The 13,930-nt window shown below is 53.9% G+C and overlaps 1 protein-coding gene across 1 annotated transcript; it reads left to right on the top strand.

Moving 5' to 3' along the window:
* The first annotated feature begins 6,580 nt into the window (after positions 1 to 6,580).
* Positions 6,581 to 12,488, top strand: LOC101593440 (keratin, type II cuticular Hb1). The gene is made up of 9 exons (XM_004649859.2): positions 6,581 to 7,035; positions 8,679 to 8,887; positions 9,796 to 9,856; positions 9,983 to 10,078; positions 10,644 to 10,808; positions 11,057 to 11,182; positions 11,449 to 11,669; positions 11,880 to 11,911; positions 12,209 to 12,488. The coding sequence occupies exons 1-9, from the start codon at positions 6,652 to 6,654 to the stop codon at positions 12,373 to 12,375; spliced, it is 1,461 nt and encodes a 486-aa protein (XP_004649916.2). The 5' UTR covers positions 6,581 to 6,651; the 3' UTR covers positions 12,376 to 12,488.
* The last annotated feature ends 1,442 nt before the right edge of the window (positions 12,489 to 13,930 follow it).

Below are 13,930 nucleotides of genomic sequence, written 5' to 3'. Positions count from 1 at the left end.
CACCTACCAAGGACCCCCATGTGATATGTGCCACTGTGCTTTCTCTATGGAGGGTCTTTTCTTTCTGTGTAGTCTTAGGCTGGCCTTGAACTCATGGCCATCCACCTACCGATCTCATCAACACAATAAATGGCCCTTTGCTTTCACCACCTTCATCAAATACCTGCTTGGGCTCTGCCTTGCCTCACCTGCTGGTCGCCGCCCACATTCCACCCTTCCTCCTCACGATGGCCTTCCAGGCCACACCTGGCCTCCTAGCCTTTCTTACTCACAGCTGACTTTGCAATAAATGCACTTTATTCTTCCATATAAAGTTTAAATTGATTTTATTAAGTTCCGCGGAAGAAATCCAACTAAAATTTTTGCTGAGTTTATATCGAATTTGCAAATTACTTTAGAGATAATTTTTGCCTTAGGATATTAGACCAAAATAGTGTTGAATACGGAAATGTTCCATGGAGATGGCTTTTCTTGAATGTTTTTCATAACAGTTTCACATTATCCTCCATGAAGATTTTGTGATCAGTAATAAACTTGTATGAAAATGCTTCACTGATTTTTATTATTCTTAGGAATAGTCTCCTATTTTCTGTTTTCCAACTGGTTGTCAGAGGTAATGAAAAGGACTTTGGGGGGGTTTTTTGTTTGTTTGTTTGTTTAGGTTTAGTTTGATTTGGCATTGGTTTTTGAGGTAGGGTTTCACTGTAGCCAAGGCTGGCCCGGAACTCACAGAGATCCTCTTACCTCTGATCCTCTTACCTCTGCCTTCTGAGTTTTAGGGTTAAAGGCATGTGCCATCATACATGGCTACTTTTGGTTTTTGTAAGCTGACCTTACATCTTCCAACTCTGCTCAGCTTGTCCTGGTTTTCTATACTTTATCAGTTATGTTGGATTTGTTCCTATGTAACTAATCCTATGGTCTGAAAAGAATGTCAGTTCTGGGCTGGAGAGAAGCCTTAGCAGTTAAGACACATTCCTGCGAAGCCTAAGGACCCAGGTTCAATTCTTCAGGTCCCACATAAGCCAGATGCACATGGTGGCTCATGTGTCTAGAGTTTGTTTGCAGAGTTTGTAGAGGCCCTGGTGTGCCCATTCTCTCTCTCTCTCTCTCTCTCTCTCTCTCTCTCTCTCTCTCTCTCTCTCTCTCCCCCCCCCGTCTCTAATAAATAAATAAATAAAAATAAATCTTTTTGTTAAAAAAAAAGAATGCCAGTTCTATCTCTTCTTTCCCTTCTCTTCCAATACTGACATAGATTTCTACTTATTTATTTATTTATTTGCAAGCTCAGAGAGACAGACCGAGGGAGGAGAGAGATACAGAGAGAATGGGTATGGCAGGGCCTCTAGCTACTGCAAACCAACTCCAGATGCATGTTGCACATTGTGCACCTGGCTTTACATGGGAACTGGGGAATGGAACTAGGGTCATTAGCTTTTGCAGGCAAGCACCTTAACCTCTAAGCTATGTCACCAGCCCCTAGATTTCTTTTCTTGACCAAGAATTCCAATGTATTTCAACATAGCCTGGAAAGTGAGTGTTATGGTTTAAATGTGAAATGTCCCCCAAAAGCTCGTGTGTGTGAATATTTGATCCCCCTAAGGGTGATGCTGTTCTGAGAGGTTGTGGAATGTTTTGGGCATGGAATCAACCTGGTCAGTGTAAGACCATAGAGAAGAAGAGTGTGGACGTCAGCCCGGCCCTGCTCCAGCCTGAGCTCTGTGCTCCTGCTGGCTGAGCGGTGAGCAAGCTGAGAGGCACGCTCCTTCTGCCTCCCAGGCAAGCTGCTTCCGTGGTTTCCCGCCACAAGGGAGACAGCTCACCTCTCTTAAGTTGTTGCTGTGTGCTCTTCTGTCTCAGTGACAGGAAAGTAGCTAATGCAATGTGCATCCTCTTCATCAGCAAGGACCCTGGGCTCACCCTTTGGGGTGGCATTCCCTGAGCCCCACCCAGCATACCCAAGGGCTGCGAACATCTCTGTGCTTCTCTGTCGGGCCCTGCTTGGAATTGCCTCCACTCGTCCAGCCTCCCCATGTTCTGCATGTCCTTCCCAGCCTCTGAGCACTTGCCCCAGAAAGCTTCTCCTCTGAGCCCCAAGGCAGGTGCACCTAGCAGTCAGTGGGCAAGCCATCATGGCCGGCCTTGGAGAACTGTTTGGTCAAGTGTCCATTTAACTGGGGCATATTTGCAAATTCCCTCAACTAGTCAGTTGTTTCCCTGAGGACGAAGAACATGAGGTAAATCCCATGCTTTCTTTTTTTTTTTCTTTCTTTCTTTTTCGAGTTAGGGTTTCACTCTCTAGTCCAGGCTGACCTAGAATTCACTATGTAGTCTCAGGGTGGCCTCAAACTCATGGTGATCCTCCTACCTCTGCCTCCCGAGTGCTGGGATTAAAGGCATGCGCCACCATGCCCAGCAAGACTGAAATGGAGATTTTGTTTTCGTTTTTCGAGGTAGGGTTTCACTCTAGCCCAGGCTGACCTGGAATTCACTATGGAGTCTCAGGGTGGCCTCAAACTCATGGCGATCCTCCTACCTCTGCCTCCTCTGCTGGGATTAAAGGTGTGCACCACCACACTTGGCCCATGCTTTCTTTAAGCAACTGCTGAGTAGGTGTTGCGGCCTATTATCAGCTCACGCCTACGGCCCTCGGAGCGTTGTGGGTGTAAGGCAGGGAGAAGAAAGGTCACGAAGGCACAAGCACTTCTCCTGTGGGGCAGGTTCCAGGTGCATACCAGCCTGTGCTGGGATGTTGTGTGGGTTCTTCACACAGAACCCAGGAGATCACTATGACACACAGGGGAAGAAAGAAGGCTTAAAGCGATTGACTTGTCTATTACACCATGTCACAATTGAAATGTGCATCACATTTCCTTTCTTTTTACGTGTGTATGCATGTTCACATTTGTGTGGACACACATATGTATGAGTGGTGACTGTGCGTGTGTGTGCCGATGGAGGCCAAAAGTCGACCTCGGATGACATCCTCAATCGCTGTCCATCTTACTTATTGAGGCAGGGTCTCTCGCTGAACTTCAAGCCCATGATACGGATCGATGAGCTAGGCAGCTTGCCCCGGGGGTCCACCTGTCTCTGCCTCCCAAGCATTGGGATTACTGACTACCCACTGCCACACCTGGCATTTACGTGGGTGCTGAGGGTGGAAATTCAGGTCCTCATGTTTTCACAGCAAACCCTTGTACCAACTGAGCCACCTTCCCAACCCTTGGTTTGTGATGCCTGACTCCCAAAGCCTCCTGTGTCCTGCAGCAGCTTGCCCGGGGAAATACCACTTCCATAGCCAGCCAGGCACCAGATGGGCAGACCTAGGCCCTGGCAGGCACCCTGGTCCCACATATCCACCTGGAACAATTCATCCTAAGGAAACTGGTGGCAATGTGCCAAGATGTACTCACTCATGTTTATCACAAGGATGTTTAGCAACATTCCATTAAGAAAAGAGAGATAGGAGCTGGAGAGGTGGCTTAGCGGTTAAGGCACTTGCCTGCAAAGCCAAAGGACGCAGGTTCAACACCCCAGGAACCACGTAAGCCAGACGCACAAGGGGCACACGCATCTGGAGTTCGTTTGCAGTGGCTGGAGGCCCTGGCATGCCCATTCTCTTTCTCTCTCTCCACCTGCCTATTTCTGTATCTCTATCTCTCTCTCTGTCAAATAAATAAATATAAATAAAATATTTTAAAAAGAGAAGGCAAATACATATCAAAGAACCATGGATATTGAGATAGTTAGGTAAAAAGAAATAAAAGCCAGAGTATTACGGGTCAGAAGCCAGGTAGATGGACAGATGCCCACCAGAAAAACATAATTATAAAGATAGCCAGGTAGTAGGTGCCAGCCCAGAGAGATAGACAGGGATCAGAGGCACCAACCCAAAAGAGCCAGCACACATTCAGGCAGCCAGGACAGGTCAGACCCCAGGTGACCCAGGCCAGCACAGGGCACAGGCCTTATAACTGAACCAGCCTTAGGTTCTGCCAAAACCTTTATAGGCCTTCGTCAGGGCCAGACCAATCACAGCCTGGAGCCCAGGTGGGAGGAGCCAACCTGCAGAAAAGTGGATGTGCAGGGTGCTTTGTCAGCTTCCTGTCTATGTTTTCAGTGGCGTCCTGGACTGCAGTGTCTTTGTTCTGGGCCACTTACCCATTGGAACTCCAATTTAGGCTTTTTTGAGGTGGTGGTGGCAGCCTCATAAAGTCATTGCTGTTTCCTGCTGACCCAAGAGCAGTACTTGGCATCTCACTGGCCTGTGACAGTCTTTCCTTTGCAAGGCCTTGCTGGCTGCCTACAGCCAAGGCCCAGTCACCCTGTGAGGAGCAAGGGGTTGGGGCAGGGCCTCCTTTGATCCTCCCATGCCAGCAAGGCAGGGACTTCCCATCCATTCACCCTTTACAGCTTAGGGAACCGGGAGCTGCTAGGACCTCGTACAACCCCCGGGGTGCAAACTATGCTTTTGTCATGGGACTACGTGTGACATCAGCCAGACCCGGGTAGGCACCATCACAGACCCCATAGCCAAGGAAGCATACGGATCTACACGGGGTCTGTCAGAGACGGGTCCCCCTTGATCCGAACCCCTGAGTTGTGACAAATGACTGAGAGGACCGGACCGCAGGAATGTGGAAATGTTCTTCTTGCACCCCTTGTACTTCGCCGAGAAACAGGCCCACACCATCGCTGAATGTACGCTCACCTCCCAGGGGCCCATCAGCTGCTACATGGGTTAAGACAAGGGAAAAAGAAAGACCTGGTTCTTCTTGGGCAGCTGTGACCCAGCATGAGAGTACCAGCTAGCCCAACCTCCCTGCCAGTTACTGAAAAAAAAACCCACACCAGCCACTCAGCTGACCTCAGCCACCCCAAGCCTTCAAGCTGAGCCTCGTGATGGACCTCTCACACCGAGAGCCCCTTCCTTACCACCCACACCCTGGCCAGAGACTTGAAAGCCTGAGTTCAAGGCCCAGAGGAGGGTGTGAGGTAAGTGAGAGTCCTTTCCACAGAATCTCTGGAAGGTGTAGTCCAACTCTCTGACAAGTTTCCACACACAAGATGGGCCCCTTTCTTCTCCTTCCAAAAGTTCCACGAGGGATATAACAGGCCCTTGCACCCTGAAAGATGCAGGGTGAAGCAAAAGGCAAGGCCCTCGTGGGATGAGTGCAGGGCTATTTTTAGCCCAGGCTGAGCCAGAGTTTGGATGTGGCTGGGACGGGAAACCACTCCATCAGAGGAGTCACCCTCAAAGGCCATCGGGACACGTGCAGTTGGGAGGGTTTATGAGTCCAGATGCCTGGGTGAGGAAACCCTCCTGGCTCTGGCCGTCCATCAAAGTCAGCATCTGACCTAACCCAACAAGATGAGGCCAAATTAAGAGAGCGTGGCTTCAAGCACAGGATCTGGGTCCCAGCCCTCACCACCTAGCGCCTCTTCCAAGGGGAGAAAGGGCCCTCACTCAGGACTCTGGGAACCCACCACACAGCACTTTTCCTTCTTTCTGGTGAGTGCATGTGCTCGAACAAGCTGCCACTAAGCCCACTGCTGGGACTCGTCAGATCCTAGTTCCTCAGTTTGGACATTGGGGCGGGGGTATCTTCATCCCACTTGCAGTTTCTCCCCTGCCCTGCTGGCCAAACATTGGGGAATCCACGACTATGTAAACCTCACCATCCTCTAAGCCCCTAGTTTCTGCTGTGTCCCCAGAGCCTAGGGTGGTGGCCAGAACACAAGTGAGCCTCCAGTACCTATTTCCTGGAACATGAAGACACGAACGAACCGTCTTTCTCCATAGCAGAGCTGGACTCCTCTGAGCTCGGCCCCTCTCAACCCTGTCTCCTGCCCAACCCTCTTCAAATCTGCCCCCCTCCCCCCCGCCACCACCACTGGCCTATTGTCCTCCAAGTCGCTTAGCTCTCTGGGGCTTACCAGCTGCCCCTGCTCCAGATCCCACCAGCAACCACCCTCAGAACTCAGAACAACCCTGCCTCGGTGCTGGATGCTCTTACTCGGTTTCTCCCACATCCCAACTAGTGTCCCTGCTCTGGGAATACCCAATACCGAGACCATATCGCAACCTCTGACTCCCCTCCCTGTCCTGGGCAGGTTCAGGAAAGGCTGACCTTAACAATGAAGACAGACCCTAGCTACCTGCCTTGGGGATGAGGGAGAGGGAGAGACAGGGAAGCCTAGGATTAGGACGGGGGATTGTTTGGGACACAGCCCTCTGCTCGGGAAGGCCAGGCCAGCCACTCCACCTAGGCCAGATCTCCAGGGCCCATCGTCCAGCTAGGCCCCTTCCAGAAAATGGATGGAGGGTACACCCTACAGAAGCCCCTCACCCTTCTCCATCATTGCCCAAGGGAGGGGCAGAGGCTGGGAGGAAGCTTGTAAAGAGCTTTGAAGATGAAACAGGCCTGTGGCCAAGGATTGTTGACACAGCCACACTGAGAGGGAAGCGGGTTGGAGCTTAAGAGGACGGGTGATGCCAAGCCAATAAAACGCAGCTATTGTCTCTTTGTGGCCCCTTTTAATGCCAGCTGCTTCAGGCACATAAAAGAGCCTGCCACAACCCAGGGAGCACAGGGCCTTGGCTCCATCTTCTGCCAACTTCTCTTCGCACACGTCCTTCCCTCCACCATGACCTGTGGCTTCAACTCCGTGGGCTGTGGCTTCCGCCCTGGAAGCTTCAGCTGCGCCTCGGCCTGCGGGCCCCGGCCCGGCCGCTGCTGCATCTCCGCCGCCCCCTACCGCGGCGTCTCCTGCTACCGCGGCCTCTCCGGGGGCTTCGGCAGCCGCAGCGTCTGCGGGGCCTTCCGCTCGGGCTCCTGCGGACGCAGCTTCGGCTACCGCTCCGGGGGCGTCTGCGGACCCAGCCCGCCCTGCATCACCTCCGTGTCCGTCAACGAGAGCCTGCTCACGCCCCTCAACCTGGACATCGACCCCAACGCGCAGTGCGTGAAGCACGAGGAGAAGGAGCAGATCAAGTGTCTCAACAGCAAGTTCGCAGCCTTCATCGACAAGGTGGGTGCCCTGCCTCAGGCCCTGCCTGGTGCCCGGTGTGCGCGCGCCCAGGGGGAGTCAGAGTCACCAGGCCAAAGGGCAGTGGCCATCTGTCTAGCACACAGACAGAAAGAGAGGAATAGAGTCAGGAGCTGTAGTCTGATGCGGGGAGACAAACAGCACCTACAGAGCCGAGGGGCATCCTCACGGCAGGAGCTCAGGGGTGCGGGGTGCTGGGTCTGCAGTACATTTGCAGCTAAGTAACAGCTCACACCATGAGGTGGGCTCTTCCAAACGTCAAGGGCAGAGAGTGACCACAAAGACAGCCATTTCCACCATGTGATGACCTGGCCACTGGGCATCATGTGGGGTGGGAGGGGGTCAGTGATACATCCAAGCTACTGTACTGGGTTTTCAGCATCCAGGCCTGGGCAACAGCCACTGTCCCCATTCTCAGCGGGCCTCATGGGAAGGTGGGCAGTGCACAGTCCCGGCTCTGTGAACACCTTCTGCAGAGCCAGCGTAAGCTCCAGTCTGCAGCCACCTTCAATGGAATCTGGGCAGCCACGTGTAGTATAAGTTTGAATGATGGGAGGAAAGGTTACCGGGGGAAGGCAGTTGGGCCAACCTCAGGACACACTAAAGAGTGCTCTGCTAGGGAGCTGCCCATCTGCAAGCACAAAAAAAAAAAAAAAAAAAAAAAAATCTACAACTCCTAATAAGCCAAAGCTAGCATTAGAAAGAACTAACCAAGGATGGAGGGATGGCTTAGCAGTTAAGGCATTTGCCTGCAAAGCCAAAGGACTCAGGTTCGAGTCCCCAGGACCCACGTCAGCCAGATGCACAAGGGGCACACATTTGAGGTGGCTGGAGGCCCTGGAGCACCCATTCTCTCTCTCTCTTTCTCTGTCAAATAAATTAAAAAAAAAATTTTTTTAAGTACTAACCAGAGGTATGGCAAGGTTGTGAGACAAAGACATCAAATGTGTCATAGGCTTACCTATGGCATGGTGATGGGGAGATGAATGTAAGGTGTTGCTTGGGGTCCAGTAGTCTATACTTATTGGAGTGGGGTGAGGACTTTGCACACCAGAGGTCTCCCTCCCTAGTCAGCCATGCCCCCCAGCCTCTAATCCAGCTCTGTAGTGGAAGACGGGACACAGGACATGCCCAGGTGGCTGTTACTGTAATTGCACTGTTGTTGTAGGGTTCCAGTAATCGGCACATCCTTTACTTTCCGACAGTGACAGTTTGCCTTTCTAAGCACATCCATGCTGCCCTTTGATGCTCACAGTCTCACCTGCCTCCCTGCGTTGTCTGCTCAGAGCGGCCCGGCTCACCTACCATAGTGAGGTGGCGCTTTAACCTGCCCAAACTGCAGAGACCTAAGTGTCTTGTCCAAGGTCACACAGCTAAGAAGTGTCAATAGAGTCTGGGTTCCACATGACTTTAGCACTTCCCACATACCCTGTGAATGGCCTCAGAAGTGACTGAAGACAGCTGTCAGGAATGACTTCCAGGGGCTGAGCCGATTCAGCTCAAGTATGGTTATGGAGAGGTGGCATGCCATCCAGGGAGGACTCTGGGCTTTCAGGGGCTGGGGCAACCCCCTTGTCCTCTGATCCTACGACGTGAGATTCTCACGTCATTTCTCTGGGTGGCAGGTGCGCTTCCTGGAGCAGCAGAACAAGCTGCTGGAGACCAAGTGGCAGTTCTACCAGAACCGCAAGTGCTGCGAGAGCAACCTGGAGCCGCTGTTCGAGGGCTACATCGAGACGCTGAGGCGGGAGGCCGAGTGCGTGGAGGCCGACAGCGGGAGGCTGGCCGCGGAGCTCAACCACGTGCAGGAGACCATGGAGGGCTACAAGAAGCGGTGAGGGCCAGCTGGGGCAGGCTTGATGGGAGCTCTCTGGATGCAGGGGACCAACTGCCAAGTCTGCAAAGCACTGTCCGCCTTTACCCTCCGGGCATGGGGATCCCTGGGCCAGTCGTGTGTGGATTAGAGGTCACTTGCCTCCCCTCCGCAGCACAGGGCTCTCTCCCTTTCTCCCTCACCAACCAGACTGTGAAATAATCTACATTTTCTGGTCCCCTTCCCCCCCTCCCCAACCCACTCTTTAAGTACCTGGACTCTGCTTTTAGGGTTTCTCCCCATCCACTAAGCCCACCGAGTGTCAGCCAAACAAGGACAGGGAGCTAGTGGTCCCTAATGAGATACCATCTGCTGGGAAGCAGACATGGCATGGTGAATTACCTATGAGGCGCACTCGAAGGATAGGCACTGGGCCCCGGAAGGCATCTGCCTCTGAGAAGGGCAGGCCCCCTTCGGTCACATGCTCTGCCATGGCTTCTGGCCACCACACTCCTCGTCCCTGAACAAGCCTTCCATAGAAAGGGACCCGGTGGCAGGTTTGGCATCCTTTGGCTCAGTCTGGGAGGGGACAACAGAGAAGGAGGCTCAGAAGCAAAGGGAAGAGAGACCAGCAGCCACCCACTCCCTAACCACACACACTCATGTACACACACACACACACACACACACACACACACACACACACACACACGGCCCTCCCATCCCCCAGTCCTACCTCCACCACAAAGAACCTCTTCAGTTTCCAGCGCACCCACAGGCCCAGGCCTACGGCCTGACCTCTCCCAGGTGTTCCCCTAGTCTTTGCAAGCTGCCCGCCAGGTAGGCCTGGCCACCAGGCTGGTCAGTGGGCACGCTTGATGGCGCGGTCGAGAGCGACTCCCACAAAGCCCCGTTCCCCTCCTGCTCAGGTACGAAGAGGAAGTCGCCCTCCGGGCCACAGCGGAGAACGAATTTGTGGCTCTAAAGAAGGTGAGCATCTGAAGCCACCCTACCCGAGTCCCGTGCCATCCTGTCCTCTCTGTCCTGCCACGTGGCAGCCAAGAGCCCTGAGCACAGGGGACGACCATCCGTGTGACTCCCTGCTAACCCCCATAGGACGTGGACTGCGCCTACCTGCGCAAGTCCGACCTGGAGGCTAACGCGGAGGCGCTGACCCAGGAGACCGACTTCCTGAGGCGGCTGTACGAGGAGGTAGGTGTTTGCAGCCTGAGCAGGCACACGCATGGCTCCGAGGGGCCCCCAGCCCCACCCAGACCCCTACCGACAATAACCGGACCTGACACATGAACCGAGGCATGTGACTAGAGTTCATGGGAGGAGAGGGGAGAAGACCAGCAAGCCAGACAGACTGATATAGCAAGGTACAAGAGTGTGGGGCCTGACTGTATCACAGGAGCTCCCAGAAAGCACCCCACAGCCTCCCCTGCTTTCTGGGCTGCCAGTATCCATCCTAGATGCTACTGGCATAGAAGAATGTCAACAGGTCCCAGTGCAGGGTCTGTCCCCAAGAAAAAATCTGGAACATGCTGGCTGGAAGGAAGCAGCCCAGGTTCACTTGGGCCTGAGTAATTCCCAACGCAAGAATTAGAGAAGCGGTGTGGTTGCCTGTAAGAGACATATTTGTGCAGAAAGCTGTCATTTCACTAGCAAGTTTCCGCTATAGACATGACAGGGCAGGAAAGCCACAGAGATTCCAGGTATTGGTGGGTGAGGAAGATCCCAAATACCGTGGACTTCTGCCCTCCCCCTCCTGCAGGAGATCCGAGTCCTCCATGCCCACATCTCCGACACCTCGGTCATCGTCAAGATGGACAACAGCCGGGACCTGAACATGGACTGCATCGTGGCTGAGATCAAGGCTCAGTACGATGAAATCGCCACCCGCAGCCGGGCTGAGGCCGAGTCCTGGTACCGCAGCAAGGTGAGTGGCCAGCGCACCTGCCTGCCGTCTAGACAGGGCAGTGGCAAGGCTGTGAGGTGCCTGTGAGAAAAGGCCTCTTTTATTTCTAGTGGCTTCTGTTCCCTATGGAGTGATAAGAAAAGAACTATCAGTAGGGTACAGCTGCCAGGTGTGGTGTGTAAGCTGAGCACTATGCAACCTGCACAGGTGTGTCTGTCTCCATCCTGAGCCTCCCAACTATCTCTGCTTCCCCCCCCTCCCCGCCCCAGTGCGAGGAGATCAAGGCCACTGTGATCCGGCACGGGGAGACCCTGCGCCGCACCAGGGAGGAGATCAACGAGCTGAACCGCATGATCCAGAGGCTGACGGCCGAGATCGAGAACGCCAAGTGCCAGGTATGGGCCTGCTGCACCCAGGACCAGGGAGGCTGGGGACCTACCCAGGGCCACAGAGCCTGTGTGCACCCCGCTTGGATCCCTCCAGTCACACGCCCACACGTTTGTACGAGAGTCCCTGGCTGGGGCCACGCAGGTCGGCTCGTGTTAACAAGGCAACAGTCTCTTCTGGAATGCCTCTAACTGGTGGGTGACACTGAACACCTCCAGGTAATAGACAAGGAGTCTCAGGGACCACACCCTACTTTGCATCTTCTGGCCCCCAGAACACCAAGCTGGAGGCGGCGGTGACCCAGTCGGAGCAGCAGGGCGAGGCAGCCCTCACTGACGCCCGCTGCAAGCTGGCCGAGCTGGAGGCCGCCCTGCAGAAGGCCAAGCAGGACATGGCCTGCCTGCTCAAGGAGTACCAGGAGGTGATGAACTCCAAGCTGGGCCTGGACATCGAGATCGCCACCTACAGGCGCCTGCTGGAGGGCGAGGAGCACAGGTGAGGCCCAGCCCAGAGTCCTAAGCTCCAGCTTGTCCTTGGCTGAGCAAGAGCAGGGCTCTGAGGATGAACCTTTCATGGGTCACTTTGCGAGGCTGGCTGTTCTCTGACTTCCTCTCCCAGTTCCTTGGCATATGCACCAAGGTTTGGGGGAGCTGTGTTAGCAGCGGACTTCCTGTCACTAACCTCCTCCCTCTTGTCCCTCCTCAGGTTGTGTGAAGGCGTCGGGGCTGTGAATGTCTGTAAGTATTTCTGGCCCTGCATGGCCAGATCTGCTGCCTGGGACAGTGGGCAGATTGTGGAATGAGAGATTTCAATGAGCACTGTATGTAATGGGGGTGCTGGTATCACAGCAAGAAGTACCTGAGGTCAAGCAGCCAAAAATGCAACGTCTTTGGGTATAGATGGATCTAGAACCTTCTATCAAAGATACTTGGACTTTTAGTCCCCAGAGTTCAGGACTGAGGAAGGTGATTCTTAGGGAATTGGGAGGGCTTGCTCAGCTCCGCTCTTCTTAACTCATTCTTTGGGGTCCACAGGTGTCAGCAGTTCCCGTGGCGGAGTTGTGGGTGGAGACCTGTGTGTGTCAGGTTCACGACCAGTGACGGGCAGCGTCTGCAGCGCCCCGTGCAGTGGCAATGTGGCTGTGAGCACCGGCCTGTGCGCCCCTTGTGGAAGTGGTTCCTGCTACCAGGGGAGGTGTTAGTGACCAAGAGAGAGCCAGAGGACAGCCCACCCTGCCAGGCTGAGCATAGCTGCCTGACGGCTGCTCCCCTTGTGTTCTGAGAATACACTGTGGCTGTTCCCAGCAGCCTCTCCTCTGCTCAGGCCCAATGCTGGGGAGGGACTCCTGAAGATTGCCCCCCCCTACACCTCTGCTTCAGCCCTGTTGGAGAAGGGCTTCCCATCCTGGAAGAGCCTCTCTGGCCTCTGGGTCCCACTGTGCAATAAAACAGGCTTGCTGTCTGAGCTGCGTGAGATGTTGTGCTTTCTTGGGGCATAGCTTTTCAATATAGCCTGGGCCTGTCCCTCAACAAAACTGCCCACATAACCTGCCTACCCTCTACTCATCAAGCTTGGCAGCTCCCCAAATTGCCCACCTAACATTTGTCCCTTCTGTGTCCCCCCCTTTCCCACTCAACCACCACCACACACACCTCCTGTTCTTCCCAGGTGACCTGCTCAGGCATTCTGCTAATATGGGCTTTGTTTTGTTCCTCCAAACAGTCTGTAGGAAGCCCTTCCCCCACCTTGACACTGCTCCTGGCCTCTGCCATTTCCTCACATGTTCCTGGAGGAACTTCTATAGTCTATAGGCATCCTAAGGCTCCACACCAAACTCCATGTGGCCTACTCTCCTCTTGTTTCTTGGCCCTCCGAAGTCTCAAGTCCCTGGCCTTTCTCTCCTGCCCAGGCTAGGCCCTCTACGATTCCAGTAAGCCCTGCTGATGGGCTTACCTCCCTTAGGCTGCAACCTCATCTCCAGCATGAAGGGCCCCCTGCCATTCCGGCGCCCTTTCCCTGAGCCATCGCAACCATCTCCACACGGTGCCTGCTGAGGTCAAGGTCCTTCATGGTCCAGGACCCTCCAGCTGGTTGAGCCGTGGTCGTTCACTGCCCTCACTGCTCAGCTGCATGCCCATGCCATGAGACCCCTCTCCCCAAAGCCCTGGCCCTTGAACCCTGCCTTCCCTGACCCCTTCCCACCTCTCACCACAGCCTTTTGCTATCTTCTCTGCCAAGAGCGGTACCTGTAAAGCTACATGCTGCCCAGGCCAGAGCCTGGATCCCGCAAGGCGTCCCTCCAAACTCAGCCCCCAGTACTTTCCTTGTCTGTCTGTCACATCCTCCCTATTCGCTTCCGGCTGTCACATGCTGCATCTCTTTACAGTGTCAGAATTTATTGAATAATAATAAATCTATAAGCCACATCAATTTCATTTGCTGTGATTTACCAACTAATCCTGATATCTCTTGACAGTGTGATCACTGGAAATCACATGTGTGTGTGTGCGCGCGCGTGTGTGTGTGTGTGTGCGCGCGCGTGTGTGTGTGTGTGTGTGTGTGTGTGTGTGTAAGAGAGACAGGGTCTCCTGTGGCTCAGGTTGAACTTGGCCTTACTACGTAGCCCAAGTGGGTCTTGAGCCCTTGATCCTCCTAACCTTACCTCCCAAGTGCTGGGATTAGAGGCTTGCTTGCATTGGCCCACACGACTACAGGTTCTCTTATTGCTATCTTAATTACTAACTCTGGGATCACAC

This window comes from Jaculus jaculus, chromosome 6 (genome assembly GCF_020740685.1).
Source record: "Jaculus jaculus isolate mJacJac1 chromosome 6, mJacJac1.mat.Y.cur, whole genome shotgun sequence".
NCBI classification, from domain to species: Eukaryota; Metazoa; Chordata; class Mammalia; order Rodentia; family Dipodidae; genus Jaculus; species Jaculus jaculus.
Note: the sequence above shows the minus strand (reverse complement) of the source record. Positions and strands in the feature narration are given on the sequence as shown.

Coding starts and splice junctions, on each gene's coding strand:
- LOC101593440 (XM_004649859.2), top strand. CDS start 6,652: ATGACCTGTGGCTTCAACTCCGTGGGCTGTGGCTTCCGCCCTGGAAGC. Junction 7,036..8,678: donor TCGCAGCCTTCATCGACAAG/GTGGGTGCCCTG, acceptor TCTGGGTGGCAG/GTGCGCTTCCTGGAGCAGCA. Junction 9,857..9,982: donor AATTTGTGGCTCTAAAGAAG/GTGAGCATCTGA, acceptor TAACCCCCATAG/GACGTGGACTGCGCCTACCT.